The 23,220-nt window shown below is 44.0% G+C and overlaps 1 protein-coding gene across 1 annotated transcript in view; it reads left to right on the forward strand.

Annotated features, from left to right (window-relative positions):
- The window catches only part of EGFR (epidermal growth factor receptor), a 136,978-nt gene that overhangs the window by 101,404 nt on the left and 12,354 nt on the right, over positions 1-23,220 (forward strand). The window contains exons 7-19 of the mRNA XM_009889433.1: positions 326-467; positions 1,351-1,467; positions 2,032-2,158; positions 2,258-2,331; positions 3,532-3,622; positions 4,136-4,335; positions 5,395-5,527; positions 7,159-7,258; positions 9,163-9,320; positions 14,791-14,826; positions 16,652-16,793; positions 18,433-18,555; positions 19,791-19,889. Of these exons, the coding sequence (XP_009887735.1) occupies positions 326-467; positions 1,351-1,467; positions 2,032-2,158; positions 2,258-2,331; positions 3,532-3,622; positions 4,136-4,335; positions 5,395-5,527; positions 7,159-7,258; positions 9,163-9,320; positions 14,791-14,826; positions 16,652-16,793; positions 18,433-18,555; positions 19,791-19,889 (1,542 nt within the window). The remainder of the gene's footprint in view (positions 1-325; positions 468-1,350; positions 1,468-2,031; positions 2,159-2,257; positions 2,332-3,531; positions 3,623-4,135; positions 4,336-5,394; positions 5,528-7,158; positions 7,259-9,162; positions 9,321-14,790; positions 14,827-16,651; positions 16,794-18,432; positions 18,556-19,790; positions 19,890-23,220) is intronic.

The raw sequence follows: 23,220 nt of genomic DNA on the forward strand, positions 1-23,220 counted from the left end.
AAATTCTTCTAAGGCATGCAGATTTGCTCCTGTTCCCACGTGAATCGCAGCAGCTCTCCACCAGAGTGCCAAGGTTTCTTGTTCAGAACAAGAAAACCTCATGTTCTCTCTTTTATTTTTTTCGAATATTAAATTCGATTGCCCAACCTGAAGCAACCTTTTGCCTTCAAAGCATGAGAGACCATCCCTGTAGGTGCTTGGGGTTTCCATTAGAGCTAAGCCACGAACAGATGAGCCCATCAGAGTGTTTTTAAATAGCTAATGTAAAACCATTGTCACTTTTTAAGGAGAAGGTAATTTAATTGGTGCTGTTGTTCAACAACAGGCATGCCGCAAGTTTCGGGATGACGCCACGTGCAAGGATACGTGTCCCCCATTGGTCCTGTATAACCCCACCACTTATCAGATGGATGTCAACCCCGATGGAAAATACAGCTTTGGAGCCACTTGTGTGAGGGAATGTCCACGTAAGTTCATTTCAGGTTGCAGCCACAGAGGAGGTGGGGGGGTTGGAGGGAGGTGGGATGGGATCTGTGTCATCCCTCTGCATTATGGCCAAGTGCAAGGGCACTTTCTTCTTGTTCTCAGCTTCTGTGGGAGCTGGGAACAGGTGGCAAAAATGAGACAATAGCTGGTAAAGAAGAAAGCTTCTTCAAACTGGCTGCATCCATCACCTTCCCTGATTTTTAACCATAAAATTTTGACTTCTCAAGATTTTTCTCTTGATGGGGGAAAAAAGCATCTTATGAGAATCATCAAAACAACAGCCAAACAAGTCATATGGGATCAATCCTGTGGATTACCAAGCATTATCGACTCTTAACTGGTTCTTAATTTGCACTGATAGAAAGTAATTGGTTCAAACACTGCCTCTCAAGGCCAGTGATCATTGCTTCCTTTACAAATACTTGCTTTTGCTTTCGTGCTATTCCATGTCCTGCTTTTTAACCTGTCGAGATTTCTGTGTAAGAGAGGGTTTAGCTTACAGAACTGATATCCCTTTCTGAGGTTGAGCATTGGCCTGCCTGGCCCTTAGCCTGGAAGAATGAGTGAAGGTGAGGGATCAGAGGTGCCGTGTATTGATCCTTATTATGGCACTGCTGCACAGCCTTACCTTGGCAATGTTGTTTTATCCTTCGGTGACTATTCCCCTCTCTGTACAACGGTGATAGCATTGTATGTCTGTCTGCCTTCAAAGGATGTTTGTGAGAATTAATAATTAATACCTGTACTTTGCTAAGCATGCCAAAAGTTCAAAACCCCTTTTTCTTCCTAATATTGAAGTGCACATGCAGCACCCAACACACCCCTGTCATATTTCAATGAACTTTGTATCCTTGTTTTTTCCAGACAACTATGTGGTGACAGACCACGGCTCCTGCGTTCGCTCTTGCAATACTGACACTTATGAGGTGGAAGAAAACGGTGTTCGGAAGTGTAAAAAGTGTGATGGGCTATGCAGCAAAGGTATAAAAAGCATGGAATAAACCAGTAAGGCTTTGAGATGATAGGTAACTTACTAGAAGTAGTACATGGAGTTCTGACCTTAATTAAGTGCAAATTCAGCATAAATGTCCAGTGATGGTTTGGAGATCTGACAAGTGGTTTGATCAGGAAACATGGCTGTGGAACACGCTCTCCAACTGGGATACACCACAAGTACAGTAGATAAACTGTGCATCATGTGCATGTGTAGCTTGCACATTAGCCGCCTTCTTCGTTTGTACTTCCCAGTATCTCATCAAGGGGAATAAAATGAAAATGGAACAAAGAGAAAGAAGGGCATGTGCCAGAGCCTGTGTACAGAGATGCTCAGACCAGAGCTTCACAGCTGGGCAAGCAGGAAACATTTCTCCTGTGGTGCTTTCTGAAAAGCAAAAGTAGGCAAAAGATCCATGAAACTCATCTTACAGTGCTAGGTTTCACCATATGGGAGTGCTTTCTGGACTAATGGCATCTCCATGTTTATTACCTTCGCGTGTTTTGGCTTTACTCTTCTCCCCCCTGACTTTTGTATCTTTCTTTTAACAGTGTGCAACGGCATCGGAATAGGTGAACTTAAAGGCATCCTCTCCATCAACGCCTCAAACATCGACTCCTTCAAAAACTGCACCAAGATCAACGGAGATGTCAGCATTCTTCCAGTTGCATTTCTAGGGTGAGTTGCCCACTGGTTGTTTAGCACTGGAGAAGAAGGGCTAGGGAGAAATTCAGGCTGAGCCATTCTTTTTCCAATTCCTCCTTCTGTGTATTTCAGTGATGCCTTCACGAAGACCCTACCCTTGGACCCCAAGAAGTTGGATGTCTTCAAAACAGTCAAAGAAATATCAGGTCAGCAATGGGTTTTAAGCTGGGATGTTCTCTGATTGGTGCTGCCAAAAACACAAAGGGAGAGGAGGGAAATTCCTTAAGCGCGAGAAGAGAAGTGCAAGCGAATGGTTTTCTGTCTCTGAGCTACCAGGGGTCACTCTTCACAGAGGTGGTCAGCAGCACTTCGCCAGCATTACGCCCACGTAACCCATACTGCTCTCCCATTCAAGGTGTGTGGTTTGGCCAGACCATCCCTTCTGCTGAACTGTCGGCCCTAGCAAAGAGTAAAAGCAGAGGAGATCCTCAGCCACCCAAGAAGTATGTGGTGATGCAGAGGCGTGCCACTCAGGCTAAAAAAAGCCAAGTGTGTTTCTATTTGGGGAAAACCTTTCAGCAGCTCCTTAGGGAAGCGTGCTCAGTGGCTTGCGTCATCCTCGCGGAGACACCCCCTCCAGCCTGAAGAGCTCTTCCTTGGGGTGAATGTGTCTCCACAAGCACAGAGCAGCCAGCGGAGCGCTCAGCCACCGTCTTGCACCAAGTATCAATTAAAAGTAATTTTGTTCAGCCCATTATAAAATGAGCATAACATCAGAGCTGGGTCCACAGGCGTCACTCCAGTTCTCCCTTTCTTTCTCCCTTTTACCTGTCTGGTTCCCTTCAGGGTAGCAATGACTAACCCCAGAACTTCATACTGCAGCCTACAATTTCCCAAATTCTCCTCCTCCTCCTGAGTGCCTTGGCTGAGCAGGGAAATCTGCTTGCCTTAGCAAATCCACACTGAGCGGCTGTCCGTTCTGCTCCGTTTCTGCTTTCTCTTCAGTTTTCATGTTCCCTGAGGGCAGCTCATGAGTGGGATGAAGCGATGCCTTTCTCCCACAGCACCAGAGCCTGCAGCCTCTCAACCAGGGTGTCTGCTGGCAAGAGCCGTCATCACTGCTTGGCTCAGTGTAGCAGGATGTGCAGCTCACCGACACACTCATCTCTTGCACTCCTAAGCCCTTGTGGTGGGCTAAGAAGTAAACTGTTTATAAAAACGGGGTTTAAAAATATCTCCCTGCTCCCTAAAATGTCATGTTTCACTTTGAGATTCTCAGATAAGCATAGGGATAGCACAAGCACCTTCTACTGGCACAGGAGGAGCTCAAGGAGGAGGTTCTGCTGCCAATACTGACCATGGTTTTATTATTATTTTTTTTTTTAATCTTCTTTTCTTCCTCTCAGGATTTTTGTTGATTCAAGCCTGGCCCGATAATGCTACTGACCTCTATGCTTTCGAAAATCTGGAGATTATACGAGGCAGAACCAAGCAACAGTAAGTAAATCATGTGCCAGAGCGACGGTAAAAGAAACCCCATTTAGAGCTGTGTTTGTCTGAGCACACCAAGGTACCAAGCAGTGAGACGCGGGTGTCCCCAAACGGATGCAAAATGGGAAAAAAGTCTGCGGGGAATCGAGCACCACCTTTGTAGCAGTAGATAATGTGCCCTGGGAGGATCAAACCTGCAGCTCTGTGCTGGGTGTAGAGGACTGTGCTGACCCTGCTTGAGGACCAGGGTCTCTCCCCCACATCATTTACTTGACAGAGCGCACATGCCCTGCCAGTTTTAGCTTAAATGCCCATACAAAACCAAATATGAGTGTTGCAGTTGTTTTATTGTCATGTACCAGGCATTAAGCTTAGATGGCCAAGCAATGTCTTGCTTGAACAAAACTGAGTTTGCAGCAACACACGTTTGAAAACCAAAAGAAAAATGTGCTGAGTTAAACCCTGCTTACTAATTCTCTTTTGTCTGTGTTTTTTTCTTTTTCTCCTTGTCCATTTTAGTGGCCAATATTCCCTTGCTGTTGTTAACTTGAAAATACAGTCCTTGGGGCTGCGGTCCCTCAAGGAAATAAGTGACGGAGATGTTGCCATTATGAGGAACAAGAACCTCTGCTACGCTGACACCATGGACTGGCACAGCCTGTTTGCAACTCAGAGCCAGAAAACAAAGATTATACAGAACAGAAATAAAAATGATTGTGGTAAGTCAACACTGCGTTCCGGCCCACTGTGGAAGCTTGTGCTAAAATGCAAGAGTAATTTGAGCAAGGTTTTTTCTCTCTGTTCCCCTGGCTCCAAAATTCATCAGTGATCCTGCTTTAATGAAGGTGCTGAGGGGAAGTCAGATTTTTTTCCCACCAAGGGTGTGGACTTCATGGTGTCCAGCAGATGGGAAGGAGCTGCTTCACCACTATGGGCGTAGTGAGGCCGCTTAGGTTGAAGGACACAGAAGCTACCTCCAAACACTGGACTTTTTTGAGAATGTGGAAGCTGTTGTTCAGCCATGCTGCTGTTGACTGCCGGAGTCCCTGGGCCAAAATCTAAATATTTCTTTTTGCAGAATATGAATTTGTTGTATTTCAGAAATTGATCATAGAATCACAGAATGGTATGGGTTGGAAGGGACCTTCAAAGATCATCTAATCCAACCGCCCTGCCATGGAAAGGGACGTCTTTCACTAGACCAAGTTGCTCAAAGTCCCGTCCAACCTGATCTTGAACACCTCCAGGGATGGGGCATCCATAGCTTCTCTGGGCAACCTGTTCCAGTGTCTCACCACCCTTCTTGTAAAGAATTTCTTCCTTATGTCCAATCTAAATCTACTCTCAGTTTAAATCCATTGCCCCTTGTCCCGACACTACAGGTATTGCTAAAAAGTCTCTCTCCATCTTTCTTATGTGCCACCTTTATATATTGAAAGTGTCCCAATAAGGTCTCCCCAGAGCCTTCTCTTCTGTAGGCTGAACAACCCCAATTGTCTCAGCCTGGTACTGGTTTAGCTTTATTATACGACTGTTAAGCTGTCCCAGAGGAGCTCATTCTTACTTTGACTGGCCAGAAGTCATTCTTAATTCCAGGCTTCAGCAATTAAGAGAAGTGGGCATAGTCCTCTTCCACACTGCCAGAACCATTCACATCCACTTTGGAACAGGTTGGAGAAACTGACTGGTGAGGATGGAGTCACTTGCAGTGCTGTGTTTGCCCTCTCTCCTGCCTTGAAGTTCATGGCTTTTTCTTCTTGCCTCTCTTTCTCTCCCAGCTGCTGCCAGGCACGTTTGTGACCCCCTGTGCTCAGACGTGGGCTGCTGGGGCCCCGGACCCTTCCACTGCTTCTCCTGCAGGTTTTTTGATCGCCAGAAGGAGTGTGTGAAACAGTGCAATATCCTGCAAGGGTAAGGTGTCTGGGGGGTGCTTGAGGTTTTGGCGGTGATTTGGGGTTTCAGAACGTGTTATAGGTAGGAAGAAAAGATTTCACCAGCTTCACACGGATGTTGTGCAAGCACAGTACGTAAAAAGAGGGAAAAGCTGGGAGCTGAGGTAGCTTCCCTGTTCAGCATTGCTTAAGAGTTTGCTCCTGTCACGGTGACTGCCGTGAAAACATAGACTCATAGAATGGTTTAGGTTGGAAGGGACCTTGAAGATCATCAAGTTCCAACCCCCCTGCCATAGACAGGGACACCTCCCACTAGACCAGATTGCCCAGGGCCACGTCCAGCCTGGCCTTGAACACCTCCAGGGATGGAGCCTCAACAACTTCTCTGGGCAACCTGTTCCAGTGCCTTACCACCCTCAAAGTGAAAAATTTCTTCCTAATGTTTAATCTAAACCTGCCCTCCCCTCAAGCCCACGAGGAGACTATCTGGAGGCCCAAGGAGGGCCTTGCGCTTCCTTCCCCTAAGAAATAAAGGAGCTTAAAGCCCAGGTGAAAATCCAAGCTATGCCTGTCACATCAAGCACATCGGGCAAGAGGCAGAGCCAGTTGCAGTCACCGGGAGTTCAGTCACCCCCGGAGCCAGGGCTTCGCTGCCCAGTAGGCTTCCGTACTGCAAAGGGACTCTCATGTTTGCTCAAACGAGCGGCTCGCCCTTGCAATTTGCAAAGTTGCAGTCAAGAGAGTATCAGAAAAGCGCTGGCAGCAGCAATTTCAGCCAAAATGACTGCCTCCAGCTTCGCTCAGGCCGAGGAAAATGTATCGCTGCCTGTGCATCAGGGCTGCGGCCGGGTCTTTCATTCAATTCAACAGGTGATGTAGGCGGGAAGGGCATGGCGAGCACCCAAAATTACAGGGATTTTTCAGTAAATCTTTCAAAGTTTGACTTTTAAAAATTGTGAGTATTAAGCAAGTACTTCACAGGGTGCTGATGCCCCTGATGCTTGTATTTCTCTAGCAACTTGCAGTTCAGCAGTTGTCTTTTTTGTAAGTAAATTGCCTCCAGCAGCTATTATGACCTGAAGGGCAGATCTGGGCATTTTTTGTGTCAAATGATGGGTAGATTGAGTTTAATTAATAATACCATTACTTGAAGTGGAACAGCTTTATTGCTATTGAAACCATCTGCTCCCAACTTTCATATTTTAATGATTCATTGTGTGTTGTAGGGAGGGCATGAATTTAATTATCAGTGCATTGCTGTTTAACTTTGCTAATTATTATGTGGAGCCTTGGAATCACTTAAACTGTTTTTGCTGATCTCTTTGCATCACTACCATTTAAAAGCCTTTGGAAATCATTACGAATATTCTGTGTCGTTAGCTTAAAAGGGAAAGTAAACTAATTCGTAGTGTGCAATCTGGAGTGCCATGTGTTTCACCGTCAACCAAATTTCCCTTACTCTTACCTCCCCCTTGTTGCCCTGAGCAAGTGCTACTGGTGTAACTAGGAGGGTCCCCCTGTACCTCCCCCTGTCTTAGTACCATCACCCCAGTCTAAACTAGAAAAGACACAAAAGGAGAGGCGACCACAATTATCAGTTGCTAATCAGCCTGGGTTTTAGTTATTTCCCTTTCGTTTTCTGTTTTGCAGGGAGCCGAGAGAGTTTGAAAGGGACTCCAAGTGCCTCCCCTGCCACCCCGAGTGCCTGGTGCAAAACTCCACCATGTACAACGCAACCTGCACTGGACCGGTAAGAGCAGATTCCGCTTAGCAAACCTGCGCCTTGGGCTGTGTATTATTTCCCGTGTTGAGATAACCCTGAGGTCCCATTTACCCTTCTCCTGGATCAGGCGGAGATGGGGGGATTAGAGGGCAAGATCTGGGGTCAGGGGAGCAGAAACAGGAGAGGGAACCTCAGGATATTATTTTTCTTTCATGTCACCCATCATACGTGTAATCCACAGCCACAGACGTTGTGGAGGACTTTCTTTTTTGTGTTTTTTTACCAAAGGAAAAACATAAGGCTTACTTACATATGTGAAAATACAGTAATTTGGTGAACATTTCAGGAACATGTAGTTACTGAACAGCCAAGTAGGCACGAACAAATTAAATTTCCGTATTCAAAGGGAAAGAAATTTTAAAAATAGTGGATTAAAAAACAGTAACTTTTTGCCTTTTTGAAAAGCCGTGATAAAATTTTGTTCAAAACCAGATATTTACTGGAAAACATTCAGGAAGCAGTTTTTACTTAAAGCCATGTTCCCTCCTCTAACTAGGGTACAGTAAATACCTGTGTTAAAGTAATTGCAGGTGCAAATTATGTTCAAAGAAAGGTGATCACAACAAAACAATTGGATATTCAAGTTTGTTTAAATATTCTGAATTCATACAAAAGCTGCTTTTACAAAAGTCAATACAGTGTGTGCTCTTGCTAGTCATTCAGAGCCTTCTTCAGTTTTACTCTCATTTAATTTTGAGAAGTCTTACGTGTTATGAAGTGTCCAGTTTGGCAGAGGTGTAAAATTATTTCCTTTTAATCAGATCAAACTCACGTCTTAATTGTAAAACTCTAGTTCTCATTTGGTTTTGGTAATTGAAATCAAATCTCCTGCTTCCATCACAGATCCTCCTCTGTGCTACTTAACCCAACTCTTTTAAACACCTCTTGCCATCCCCCTGCAGCCACCAAGTGTTCGACCCTTGCCCATCATCAGTCTGCAGAGTCACTGCTCAGTAATGTGAAGCATTTCCATCCTCCCTCCTAGCTTAGACCACCATGGCCTAAGGGGTGTTATTAACATTATAAGCTCCTTCAGGCAGTAACCACCTCCTTGTTCCATATTTGCCCAATGTCTAGTAACCAGTCTATTATAGTAGCCCTTAGACATTCCAGTAATTAAAATAATCTTCCCATAGCGTGTCTTACTATAGTCCCACTGAAACCGCCACTGTGGATCTGGTCTGGTTTTTCTTCATAGTAGAATTTGACCCAGAATTGCTGGTTTCCCTGCTTTAAAATATTTAGGGCATCCCTGGTGCTGCTCTAAGTAAATACAACTAATAATGAACAAAAACAGTTCTGCCAAAAATGGCCAAAGGCAATGCCTTTAAACACAAACTAAGTGCTCTTCAAAGTAAAAAACTCTCGGGCTCCTTGGGTCACCTCCATTATCCCCTGCTTCTCAGAAGCAGAGGAAAGAATCTGTGCTGAGAAACAGGGAAATAATGATTTGAGGCCAGTGCTTCAGGGTGGTCTCAACAGGTCCAGCTCCATCATTTTAAGTTGTGTGATGGTAGATTGCACCAGGCAGCAGCCTGGCCCTCTGCTTTTCAGCCTACCCTGTATCAAGGTGTTACTAAATTATTCCCTATTTTAAATGAAAAATGCAAACTTTCCAACCAGGCAGAAGGCAGGGGAAAAAAGGCAGCAACACTGAAACTCAAGAAAATATTAGCTTTAAACATCAGGTACTGCCTTTTGTACAGTCCATCCTTCAAGAGCAAACACTTGCAAGAGTATCAGGTAGCAAGGTAATAAAACCAGATGATGCTGAAAACTTGTAGCAGTTGAAGGCATTGAGATTTATCCTCTGAATTTCCTCCTGAATATGCTGATGTAAGGGCATTGTAAAGAGCTGTTTCTCTTTGCAGGGCCCTGACAATTGCATGAAGTGTGCCCATTTTATAGACGGCCCCCACTGCGTGAAATCCTGCCCGGCGGGGGTTCTGGGCGAGAATGACACCCTCGTCTGGAAATACGCCGACGCGAATGCCGTTTGCCAGCTCTGCCATCCAAACTGCACCCGGGGGTGAGTAATACCTCGGGCTGAATGGAACAGGGGGAAATAGGGGAACAGCTGTTCTCGAGCTCTTTGCCTTCCTACCAGTCCCATTTCAAACCACCGAGGAGGAGAAATAGCAGGGAGCAAGAGAGGTCAGGAGTACACAGGTAATGTAAGCACAGCATGGCGGACTTTGTAAATAGGAAAGGTTCAGTGGCACTTCATCTTGAAGGTAAAAAAAGAAAAAAAAATGTTTTAGGGGGTTTGAAGCAGGTCTGTTTGTTGATTTAAATAGGAAACTTCCTGGAATTTTACAGAACTCATCCTCCAGTCATGTCTTCTCTTTTTTTTTTTTTTACCACCTGGCTTGGTGCTGGGTCCTCTGGTTTTGGGAGGAACATCAGTGACATCTGGTGGATGCCAGGCTCCCGGGCCCTATTTCTATTCTGCACCTTTGATTTTTTAGGAGGGAAATCGCAGTGGGGTACCACAGTAATATTTTTTTCCTTCTTTGCATATACTAGCACTTGGTCTGAGTTTAAAGCCTTGCTTGCCTCCTGTGTGTGGCTTTATTTATGAGTATCATAGTAAACCCAGTCTGTATGAACGATTTTTGTCCTCATTTGTGGGCATGCTTAAACCACCACCCGTAACAAGCTGTGAATTGAACTGTATTTTACCTACTTGATAATAAGTAACAACTGTCTCCTCTCCTGGTTTCCAACCTGCAAAGGACATGGGATGCGCAGTAAAAGGTTTTAGGGTTTGAGACTTGGTTGTTGGACCACAGTGCTTTAAGAGCAGGAAAACAGGCCGTGTTTGGTGTCTTTTCCTCCACTGGCCCCTGCCCTGTACCCTGCAGGTTTGTCTGATCCAAAATCCTTCTGTAATATGCTCGTAATATGTGTTGCAAGAGAGAAGTTATAACATACTTATACTGACCATCATCCCATTGTATATTAGCTAATTCATCTGCCAGGTCATTGAAAAGTGGAGTGCCCAGGCTCCCACCTTCATGGAGAAAAGGAGATGAAAGGTCAAACCAGCAAGTAACAGCCCTTCCCTAGTGCTTGTAGTGAATACAGTGGTCTGGTTTTCAGACGGTAGCTGTAACAGCTGTGTGGGTTTGCCATGATGTACAGCGATGCCCCGGCTTTTGTTACAGTCGCAGGCAAGACTTATCAGGGCTTCCCCATCACACGCCTGAGAACAAGTGATCTCAGTTGAGAAGGGATCTTAATAACTTCGCTCTTTATTAATGACCTCTGTAGTCCCTACTGATACAAACCAGCCATGGTGATCCAATATACTTCTTCTAACTGGCTGCATGGAAATGCAGCTGATTACTGGAGCAGCGTATTGGGTAACCACATCTGAACAAGGCTTTCCACTGTGTGGCCTCGGTAATGAGATCAAACATGAGACTGAAGTGATTGCAGACTTGGAGAACATAATCTGCCAGACGTAGATGTAATGACGAGCCACATGGTAGTTCTTTGTGCACAAGCAAGTCCCTGGAGCAGACTTCATCAGAAAAGTCAATTCCTGCCTGGCTTTAGCAGTGGATGGGTGTACCACAGAAGTCTGGCAGGTGATGGGGGTAGGGTAAGGAGATCTTCTTTTAAATTAGGGGTACCCAACATATGGCTTGGTGTTATTAAGGCACAACATAAAGAGTAGTATCAATTCCATCTCTTACATGAAAGAACTGGACTGTTTGCCTAAGTTATATTGTGGAGATGCTCAATCGCCCAGTTCAAGTTGCTGCCCGAATGTGGTAGAAGAAATAGGCTGTATCCTTGAAAGGCTCAAGAAAGCTGGAAGAAGGTAGTGTTACTATTTTTGCTTTACAGATGGGACATCTGAGGCCAATGGCATTGATAGGTAGGGAACCAGTGTCAGAGGCATAATCTGGGAACGTGCAGTCTGGCACAGCATTGTCCCTGTGAAGGCAATCAATCAGTAATGCCACTTATTTCTCTTCACGCCTTTCCCTCGTTGTGCTGCGGGAATGAGAGCTGTTCAGCAGTGGGTGGAAAACATCTGTCTCGCAAAGTTTTTGCATCCTTAGAAACCACAGTCTCAGCAATTTCTGCATGACAAGAAACAACAACTTTATTTCTGTCCCTGTCCAATTTCACAGCTAGAGACCACAAAATCTTACCAGTGTGATTAAGTGCACTGACTTCAGTAGTCATGCAAGTAAGGGTTTCCAGGATTTGGCTCTATTCTTCTTATTTGGAGAAGCAGCAAGTAAAGAGGACTTCTCTTCCCAGCTGAGCCTTGTTGTGAATTTTGGATTTTACTTTAGGTGTGCTTGCTGGTCGTGCATCACTTCCTTTGTATCACTGTGAAGAATCTCGTCTCGTCTCGTTTTCTTTGCTTAGTCATTTGTTCAGCCTTCATTAGAAAACAGAAGGGAGGTAGCCTTCTCTTGCTCAGCCCAAAAGACCCTTTCTTTCCCGTTTCCCCTGTAACCTCTTGGGGATTTTGTGCAGCAGCTTCCTTTTGCTCTGCCTCTTGTACAGCTGAGAAAATAGGCTCCGACAAAGACAGCGATGTCCCCAAAGCCCTGTATTAACCCATTTATACCTCCAGCAACTAATGACACACGCCAGCTTAATTAATCTGCTCACCATTGAAGGATTTGGTTTTCCCTAGCCACTCTCCCACAGTATGGGAATTAAATTCAACCACAGCCACTGGGGTGGAAGAGCAAAGAGGAGAGAAGCCACCACTGGCCGACACGTCCTGCCTCCGCAGTTGCTACCAACATTATGCATCTCAACAGTCTTCATGTTAAATGCCAGGGAATTTTAGGGGGAGGTGGTAAGAAAGCATCCAGGGGATCTGAGAGGGAACAGCACAGCACAAATCTGATGCCTTTGTCACACTCTGAAGGTTAATGAGAAAGAAAGTTCTTGTAAGGCATTAAAAAGCCCAATGTTTTTCTATTTCTTTTATGACTGTGAAGTAACTTAAGGTGTTATAGTGTGAGTTCCTTCTGAAAGGCCATAAATCATAGCATCCTGGCCGTATTATATCAAATTAGGAACTATGGGTCGAGGAGCAGGTTGTTAAAAACTTGATGGATTTGGGAAATAGCTGTGTCCGCACTGGGACAAGTAATATTTATGTAGACAGATGAAATGCCGAGTTCAGGATGCAAAAGTTTTCAGGGACTGTACACAACACTAATTTTCCAATAACTAGAGAAGTATTTCAGAGACTACAACTGCTGCTAGATTCTATCTCGTGTATCCATAAGATCTTAAGGCAGTTTGTAACACATGGTCACATTTCTCAGTTTCTGGAAGCAGAAGAAAAACGATTCAGGAATGGAAAAAGTGATTGTTTAGATTCCATAAAAGCTGGGTTACTTATGTCGGATGCCATCATAAAATTCCACATTAAGAAAGATGGTTATATTTAGTCCTGGATGGATATTTGTCATAGGCTTTGTTTCTCCTTTGACTTGTGAAATGAATCAGAAAATCACATGGGATTTGAAAAGCACAAGCTGATCTGTCATTTTCTTCCCAAACACCTTTTCACTTTATCCCACTAGACTTGATATTGATGGATTTGTGTGAGAATTTTTATTTTTTTTTTTTTTTTTTTTAAAAAAAAAAAAAGGGAAAGTATGAAACTTAAAAAAATGATGTAGGGAAAAATAACTGGTCAGTCATTCCTCAGACTGTAGATACTATCCCCTCAGCCAATTTTTTTTGCTGGTAGGAAGCCCATGGAGGACATGCCATCATAAAGTAGCATGGCAAACCAGAATTTTTAGGAAGAGATCATTTGAGGGACCACAGTCACATTCTGAAATAAAGCAAGGTCTTTTGATTTCACATCCTTATCAGAAGAAGGTGCACATGCTTTGTTGCATTAGCATGTAGAAATTCATATCTGAGTGGTAGAGCATGATAGGATGAAGTCTTGAGTCCTAGACGTGTTTTCTGTGGAGCACCCGAAGAGAGAAGCCCGATGTGAAGCAAGATACGTCTCCTGTGACCGTAAGCAAGCTGGTGGTTCTGCTCTGCACGTGCAGCTTCTCTGTGCTTAGTTACACAACTGAGCAAACAAACCAAGCCGTAGGCAGACAGGGAACGCTAACAAAGCTGGGCGCCCAGGATCCGGGAACTGGTATGCACAGCACTTCCAGCATGTCCAGGACACCAGGATGCACATTCTTGCATGGGAGCCCAGTGAACTTACAAGACCTTCCAGATGCTGGGTCTTGGAGCACTGTGTTGGCCCAGAAACAAGTCAAATACACGAGGGAAGATCAGAATAATGAAAACAAACAAACAAAAACCCAATAAAATGAGTAGTTGCTTCACCTCTTCCTCCCCCAGACCTAGATCAAGTTATGAGATAAGATCTGCAATCCACCTGCCATTTTGAATTTTTTCTGGTTCCTCCTCTTGGCAAGAGGGAATTCAGAGCAGTTTTCCTGGCACGGGATCACTCCTTACCCCCTACTTGACCTCCTCTGGAGTTGTTTTGGGATGATGCATTTTCTTTAAGTCAGCACAGAGAGCAAATACCACAAACTGGACTTTTCTCCTTGCTGTGCTCTGTTTTTCAGAGGTGATGTAACCCTCTCTGTAATGCTCTCCTTCCTCAGTAGACACCACAAAGACCACAATTCCCATGAAGAGCGTACATCTTGTAGCCCAGCAGCACTTCGGGAATGCATGGTGCTTCTCACACCCATTAGACCATCAAGTGAATGCAGTCACTGTGTTTTCCTACGTGTTGTTTTTTGCATCAGGCTGCCAAAATGAATTTCAGGCATTTTAAAATCAAATGGAGGGTGAATGACTTGCTAGTAGAGTTTCTGGCTCTCTGAAAAACTGTCATACCTGTTTACATTACTAGTAACTTAAGATCTTAGATTTTGAAAGAAAAATATGGACACATACTACCTGCCTATAGCCAAAGGGAATGCTGTCAAATCCTGTTTTCTGATGGGAGCGAGTATCTGCTACCCAAGTTTTCCACTGCAATAGAAAGTCTGGAAATTGGAATCTTTTACTTACCAGCAAATAGGGATTATGCAGGAGGGTCCGCTGCAATGCGTTCCATGTGGCTTTCTGCCCTTGTGCAGGGGAGAGACTGCTTCTGCCCTCCTCCATGGTCAGCCCTGAGCTTCTGTGCTAATGTAGATGTCTGCACAGAGCCAAGGAATCCAGGTCCATTTGGATTTTACGTATCTACATCCTCCCCCCATTCTACCACATGATAGAAAGTTGTTTTAAAATATTCTTTATACTGAGTATGCAGCATAACTATGCCTCTAGATAAAAGATTTTGGAACAAGGCCATTGGCTGATATTTAATAGAGTGTTTGACTATTATAAATTCCTATGTTAATAGTTGGACTGCTCTGAAACGAAAACTTTTCAGTCAGTAGCACTCTTCTTAGTTGGAATTATAGGAGTATGTATGCCAGAGCTAATATGTTTGTTACGTTCATTTGTTTTTACAGGTGCAAAGGGCCAGGTCTTGAAGGCTGTCCGAATGGGTGAGTATTTCATTTGCTACAATTAACAACAGAGCTGAAAAGAATGCATGCCTGTTTACATTTCCATGCTGGACACTGCATGGCTGGGACTAAAGTTAAGTCTTCAGCTCTGTACAGGGAAGACAGATTCTCACTCTAATCTGACAGATTAGAGTAGGCTCTGACCTATAAAAATGATTTAAAGAACAGAGAATTATTCCTACTGGCATGAGACTACAAAACCTAGTTCTGCTTAGTTTGTCAACGTGAGACCTGGGATCTGTTACTGGAGAACAAAAGGAGGAGCTGGAAAAAGAAAGGATTAAGGGCTAGTGGCAGACAGAGATATGTTTAGGAATGATATGGTTACCTGCATTACAGGGGATTAATCTCAGAGACTCAGGGTTTTTTCCCAGCCCTGTGATCTGTACATCTCCAGCCACTCTGTGCACAGATGGACGTTCGTTCTTGTGTTTCACTGTTTGGCCTCATGACTTGCTCAAAGTCATGCAACAAGCAAACAGGCTTTTCTGACTAAGAGAGTAGGATTTAGTTTCTGCCCACAAAGTCATGCTATGGCAAGACAAATTCAGCCTAGTACTGTTAAAAAGTGACTCTTTTTAGTAGTAATCCCTGGGGCAACTTAGAAAACGCTGTGATGGATCTCTAAGTACAGACCATAAAACAACCTTGGAAAACAGGTTTTTCTTTTCAACTTAAATTTGAAATGACCCAGGCTCTGATAAACAGACAGAAATCTGTACGTAGAATGTGGAAGGTTCACACATTACGTGGTCTCAGACATTTTGTACTTGGAGGGGAGGGCTAATGATTTGAAGTACAGCATGACCCTTAGAGTATGCCGTACCCTGATAATGGTGAGACGTCAGCTTCATTGTTGGTATCACAACTGCGTATGCCTTCTTGATATCACCTCTCCATGTCCTTCGTGTATCTGATCACATTCACGCTGCCCATGGCTGGCACATAGAGGCATCACAGATTTGATGCTGATGTGCTGCAAGGATTTGTTAGAGGGAGGAGAAATCCCCTCGCTTAAGCCATGAGGATCAACTCCAGTTGCGAGGTTGAGAGAAGAGTGAAGACTTGAGCAGGTTACACCCCAATCATTACTGAGCATGGGAAGAAAAAAACTCAAGTGAGGAATGGGATACAGGAGAAGGTTTTCGACCTCCTTTCCATCTGCGTTCCTGGGTGGACTATCAATGTAACTTCCACTGTGCTTTGAAAAGAAAGCATGCAAAGTTTTGAATACCTCGTCTGTGTGGAGAGCCTTTTCTTTTCCCTCCTGCTTTGTGATGTTAAAACCACCAATGTATACAAGCAGGCCCATCTCTGCAAGGCTCAGTTCCTGCCACACACCACAGGAGCAGTTTTAAAGGAGAGATACAAGTGCTTTGATTTATTAAAGGGGACTTTGCAAATATGGGACAAAAGTAGAAACCCAGCAAAACAAATGGCACAAAAATGGTAGGTGCAGAAGGCTGTGCAGAAACAATCGGCAGAAGAAGGAAGAGATGGATGAACAGTGGAGCAGAAATCTTCACTGCCAAGCATAGTAAAAGTCAGGAAGGTCTCATATCAGGTCAGTTCTTTTGATCCTTCACTTTTTCTTAAAGAGTAAAACCGATAAATACAACCACTGGATGAGGAACTTAAAAATACAGATGCCCAAGGTACCTGAAATGTCACATAGGCTTAAGTGGATGTCCAGAGAATGCGTTTGTTCAAAACCTAAGACTTCATGCAATCTCTGTAGCATTTGCTTTTAAAATCTTACACATAAGCATTTTTCTCTCTTTCTGCATCCCCTCCTGTCTTGCAGCTCCAAAATCCCGTCTATCGCAGCTGGCGTTGTCGGAGGTCTCCTGTGCCTGGTGGTGGTCGGCTTAGGCATCGGCCTTTACTTGCGGAGGCGCCACATCGTCAGAAAGCGGACCCTGCGCCGGCTGCTGCAGGAGAGGGAGGTGAGTGCCGCCTCCATGGCTGCAACACCGGCTGCTTTATTTGGGGCAACGGGTGCTGTCCTCCCCCTACCAGAGAATTAAAGCACTGTGCATCTGCCTTCTAACTCAACAAGCCCTTGGGTTGGCCAACACGGCGTCTGCCACGCTAGTTGGCAGAGAGGCAGTGTGCACCTAACACCTTCTCACTTAATCTCAAGCCTCATCCCTCTGGATATAATTTTCAAAAGCTTTAGGGGATTTACATGTCTAAATCCCAATGAAAATCATTGAGATTGTCTACCCGGCAGAAACTATGCCTTCAGGGTGAGGTGCAATGTGTGCTGATCCATACCACCCTCAGCCTCGAACTACTTCTCCCTCCAGAAAAGCCTTGAGGCTGCTGTGGCAACTTGAACGCTTTTGAAAATTTTACCCACTTGATCAGGAGTGTGTCTGATCCAGAGGAAAAAAAAAAATGAGAGAGAAAGGAGAGGAGGGAAAGGAATTGAGGAAGTGTTTGTGTCTTGTCTTTGGTTTGTTTTTAGCACAAAAACCCCACAAAGCCATCAAAGTGAATGGTTCACCCTGCTGGGCGTAAACAAGGTGTCTATACTGCTTTTTGTTTTCTGCATGGTTTTGTGTGTGTTACAGCATCACCCTCTGGGTACCTCACATATAAAATAGCAAAATTCATTATCCTGGATTAAAGCTGCTCTTTTATGATTAGCCCCCTTCTCTTTCTAGTCCAATCCTAGTAAATGATTAGCAAATAGTATTTAGCATTGTGCTAAAAGCACAGTTGCAGCTTTCTTCTGTGCTCTCTGGCTTTGCAGAGTCAGCTGCTAAAATCCTTAAAAAAACAAAGCTGTCCTGCTTTTTAATGCACTATCTAACAGTATTTTACATATCACTGTATTCTACAGCTGTGATAGTACAGTTCAGTTTGTGCTCAGCTCAAATTATACCCTCTGGACTCCTCAAAATGAGGATATTTCATCACAACAGAAAGGTTGCTGGCCCACTAAAATCAGATTGTATCTAGTTAAATACGGTTGTATTCAAAGGAAAGGAAAAAGAAAAATCACTAAGGGAAAAAGAGCTCACTTATGTATCAAAAAAGTGTTAAATTATGTGTTTGGAGGGCATTGCTGCTGTTTGCAATAATGCTTAGATCAAATTTTGAAAACATCAATTGCCAATTCAACATCACCTTTTATATTGATAAAAGAATCACTCTCAGATTTTCAATTGCTGCTTGTAAACCCTGCGATCTGGGGGAGCCACTGGTACCATGGGAATTTCATCCAGTTCAACAGGAGCAGACTTGAAAGGTTGCAGGTGATTCTTGCCCAGTATTTAAAATATTTTTGTAATTTATTCAAAATTCATGCTTTGAAGTCAAAGCCTTAATTTAAACAGTAGTATTCCTTCCTTCTCCTTCAAAATGGCAGTCGCCACTCTGTGATTGATTTTACCTCTGAAATTTGGAGCAACTCTAGATATTTATTGCTGTAAGTCAGAATGGAGCTGTCCTCCCATAAACTTCACGTGGAACAAAATGTTCGTTATTTTAAAGGAAGGATTTATTTGCTTCCCCAAAGCGCGCTGCTTGCTGTCCTTCTAGACTGTATATCCTTCTAATGTCTTCTCTCTGCACCAGCTTGTTGAACCACTGACACCCAGCGGGGAGGCGCCAAACCAGGCTCATCTGAGAATTTTAAAGGAAACAGAATTTAAAAAGGTCAAAGTTTTAGGCTCTGGAGCTTTCGGCACTGTTTATAAGGTAAGATCACCATGTTTATCGTCCCTTTTTCATCTTGCTCCCTCATGCAGAAGCCACCCAAACAAAGCATGAACCAAGAGCTGCGGTCATTGTGTAGATTTTTTTCAACTAGATTTTATAGCATGCATATATTGAATGGTAGAGAGATGACTTAGTCATCATAAGCTGAGTTAAGAATCGGGTAACATGGGAAGTTTTATTTAAGATGTTGCCAAAGCCATGCTGCTGAACGTGGGGACAAAGATCTCTACTTAAAAACTGCCACAGCCAAATACACCCTGTTGTGAATATTTGGAAAAAAAGAAATACACTTTGGTCAGCTCAGTGCTAAGCCATTTTTCTCTGGTCTGGGGTCATTTTTTTATAATTGCCAATCACTCTTCCATTAGAACTGATTCAGATGTGTGGAAGTGCCTACACGCCTTCAGTTGTCTAGGTCCACAGGGTGATTGTTTCTTGCCGGTGTTTCTTCTTCACCAGGTTCCACCTTTCTGTGCTCCTCCTTTTATTCAGGATATGTGTTTCAGGCTTTGCCAGCACCACTGAAATAGAAACTGTAGGTTCATATATTTCTTTATAAAGCTCTATATTCTGAATCAGTGTTCCAGCTCTGGCTAGGAACTTCAGGGACGCAAATCCCACTGACCTCTGAAAATGCGCACCTGCATTGCTGGGTACTTCAGCAGAGTGTCCTTGTAGCACCATGATATTCACCTGCCACCTAAATGCCCTCATGACACTACAGATGTAGAGCACTGAAGCAGGCAGACACAAACTTACCTGCCACTGCATACGTTTAGGACTGGATTATTTTACGGGATAGATCCCATCTGATTTACATGAGAAAATCCCAGTTCTTTTCATCCCATGATTTATAAATTGGAAGTGGCAAGGTTTTGCACATGCAGTTGCCGTGATGCACTAATTGATTAGATTTCCATCCACATAAGTTGCTCCTTATGTGTCTCTTGGGCTATTTATACAGGGACGGTAATGAACATGCCTTTTCAAAAACGTACAGTAGAGATTACCGAAAGAGAAATACCACTCACTGCATTAACAGGATTTTGTCAACACCCACAAGACATGTTTTTTGCAAATTTTTGTTGTCTGCCATGTCTTCCCATTGCTCAGAATATTTAAGTCTACTCAGAAGATGTAAAATGTTTATGTAATTGTGAGAATTAACCTGTTAGATATGAGACTGAGTAACTCTTTGTGCTTCTTTTCGGTAGGGACTTTGGATCCCTGAAGGGGAGAAGGTTAAAATTCCGGTTGCTATTAAAGAATTGAGAGAGGCTACATCGCCAAAAGCCAACAAGGAAATACTTGATGTAAGTTTTTGTGTTTGTTTTACCAAGTTGTATGTGGTCTGTGGATTTTCCTCTGTAACATCTAAAGGGATTTCAGGATTTTGGGTGGGAAGAAATATTTTGCACCCCAAACTGCATTCTCCATATAGAAGTACTGGGCTTTGCAGCCCAATCTGTGAAGTGTTCTTGTGTCTTCTATGAACCCCATCCTCACAGTCCAAATACTGATGTTATACTTGTGGGGTGGCACCTAAGGAGAGGTCAGGGCCATACATTTACAGCTAAGTCTGTTTTCTTTATTCTGATGTTAAACTGTGGCATTAATTGCCATTATGGCAGTACAACTAAGCCCAATAACAACATATCTAATGATTTTTGAATCCTGACATTGCAGCTTCTCATAAGATAGTTGCTTGGTTAAATACAATTAAATTAACTATAAATCCAAAAGAAAAAAGATTCCAGCTGTCTGGTTTCTCTGCCATGAACACCAAGAAATTATCTCGCTTCGCAAAAGATGTATGGGAATTTTATTCTCGTGCTTGGATATAGCTCATCACTTCAGAAAACAGGGGAAAAGGCTACGGGAAACTGTTTCAGGAGTTTATAGATGTGTGTGTGAGTTTAAAATGGGTGAGCCAGAATGCTAAATAGAAATTTCCCTGAATATGGAATAGCTAAAAATCTGAACTTTGCCACTAGATCCGAAGCCACGTAACACATGACACCAAGGATACACATTTATATACAAGGAAAGGTAAATGCTGAGTGCGGAGAGGAGCACTCAGATGTTCAGTACACATTCAGTTCAGCTTTCATGTGCTTTGGTTCAGTCTTCAGCAAGAAGAAATGTGACAGGGGGCACGTGCCTGTGTGCTGTTCAGCCCTTTGAGCCCCAAGCTGGAGCCTGCTGGGTCGGCCCAGGGGTGCCCCAAAAGCAATGCAGTGAATTTGGTACAGATGAAGTGTTTAAGCTTCTCCTTGCTATACCTGCATAAGTGTGCCTCTAGAAAGCGTAGGTTGGAAGCTTGGATTTGGCCGGGGCTCATCTATCGAGCGCTTGTTTGCAGGGACAGGGCGCACATCCCTGGGACGTCCCAAGTGGAGCTGTGAAATGCGGGTTCCTAGCTTGGGGACAGCCTGTTTGCATGGAAGTGACCGTGGTGTTAACCAAATGCACAAATCTTTCAGCCATGGGGAAAACTGTGGAATCTTTTTTTTTTTTTTGGTAGGAACCGAACCACTTTAGCAGGAAATGTAATTAATAAATAAGTAAATTCAGCTTTCGCCAGCAAACGACGCCCCAGGTAGGAAGGCTTTTTTCAAATGGTTCAAGCTGGCAAAGATCTTAACAAAAAGCCGTCTCATAGTGAGAAGTGTCAGGATGAATGGCTGTGAACAAACCACCAGTGATAGTAAACCACACTGGATTTTTCCAGTGTTATTCCAATACATTACTCCACTTCCAACAGTTTGTGTGTTATGTACCATATGATTTGATATGTGTATTGCAGCAATGCAAAAGAATAGGTGGTCCATCTCAGAATCCATACCTGAAGCAATATCCATCCTGGTTTTGGTTTAGTTGGACTCCAGACCAGTCTCAGCCCTTCCCCAGGCCCCTGACCCATGTGGCCGTGGTCCCTGCCCCTCGCCTGCCTGCGCGCAGGCTGCGGTCCCTCCCTTCGCTGGCGTTCCCCACATTGAGGAGCTGGCAGAGATGCTGCTCAGCTGCCTGCCCTGAGCTCTGCCCCTCAATTCCCTCTTCACGGTGATAAGGAGCATAACACAGTCTTCACAAAGGATGCTTTGGACTTAGCTGCATTAAATTCCTGTATACTGAAGGAAGGATTAATGAATAAGCCTACAGTACTGCATCCTGCCTTCAGCAGATCAAGATAGTCACGTGATGGGGCAGTAGGTGCAGGGACTGCACGCTCTTTGGTGATATCAAAGTACTTTCCCTTTTTCAATGACGTTTCTGTAGCACATCCCCACGTTATCTTTTCTTTTTCTTTGAATTAGGAAGCTTAACAAAAAGCTCTTCCTTTTTTCAGTCCTGTTGATTTTTTAGATTATTTGGTTGGTGGAATTCATTCTATATTTCAGAAGAAAATACAAAAATACAAAACCAGCGAAAGAAGTCAGGGGGAGGGCTCCAAAAGCTCCTCTCAAAACAGACTTTTGCTACACAACCAGCTTTTCAAGGTCACTGAAACCCCAGAGATAATAATGTCCAATTAAAGGTGATTTGTCTTACAGAAACACATTAGGTATAGAACAAGCGCAGCAGTTTTAGCTCGTATAATCCAGGCGAGCTCTTCCTGGCTTTATTAGGGTAGGGCTAATTCAGAAGATTGTTGTTGAATACCAGGCATACTTGGAGCAGGTCAGAGCGTACCGCAGAGATTTCCAAGATAAACAGTAGAAACAAAGGCCCACTTTAATGTCTCGGGCTACTTAGAGGGACCCACAACTGCACAATAGCTCCCTTCTGCTCCCTGCCAGGAGGTGGTGGCCTATTTTACTTTGCAGTATCAAATGTAATAGACGGTGTCAATGCTTGGATGCTCTCCGAAAGCTGTGTGGCCCATACACCCACCCCGCTCTCTCAGCATCCCAGTTCTCAGCCTCCCAGGTCAGCCCCACGCGGGCTGTGCGGCAGATGGGCAGCGAGAACAGCTCCGACTCTGCAGATTCTTTTCTCCCCTGCTGAAATGAATACAATATGTATCTGAATCCCAACAGGAAGCAAGGCACGGAGAAGACGCCTTTCATCGGTACGACAGCTCAGTGTGGAAGCCTAGGGAGATGCGTGTGTTTTGGTCTCTGCTTACATCTGAGCATCGTATAATGGATTTACAGGATTCTCTAAAAAACGCTGCCACAAATATCTACGTAATTGAATGGCAGATTGTATTCTTGCTTTATCTTTCCTCAAGCCAGCTCACAGAATCGGTGCTATCCGTGACAGAGGGTTGGTTTTCAATGACCTGCTCACATCCTGCAGTGGGTTGAGGAGTACTTATCCAGTCCTGCTGGACATCTTCTTTAACCTGGCTGCCTGCAGGCCACTTTCATCCCAGGGGCTCCAAAACAAGGATACCAAATGCAGAATTAGCACCTCAGAAGAAGCTGCATTACATCATCTTTTGCTAGGCTGGCACATCAAACAACAATACCAAGCCCAGAAAGTGTTGCTTAAGAATTGGGGCTGCTTATTTCTTGAACGTCATTGCTTTAATAACTTTGTTTAATAATAGTTCCTACCAACTACACAGCTATGTGACATCTGTGGAAAGCTTGTTAGATGATGAGTAAAGCGCTATGGTATTTCTTTTCTTAAGCTTTT

This window comes from Charadrius vociferus, unplaced genomic scaffold, assembly GCF_000708025.1.
Source record: "Charadrius vociferus isolate BGI_N301 unplaced genomic scaffold, ASM70802v2 scaffold97, whole genome shotgun sequence".
Taxonomy (NCBI): domain Eukaryota; kingdom Metazoa; phylum Chordata; class Aves; order Charadriiformes; family Charadriidae; genus Charadrius; species Charadrius vociferus.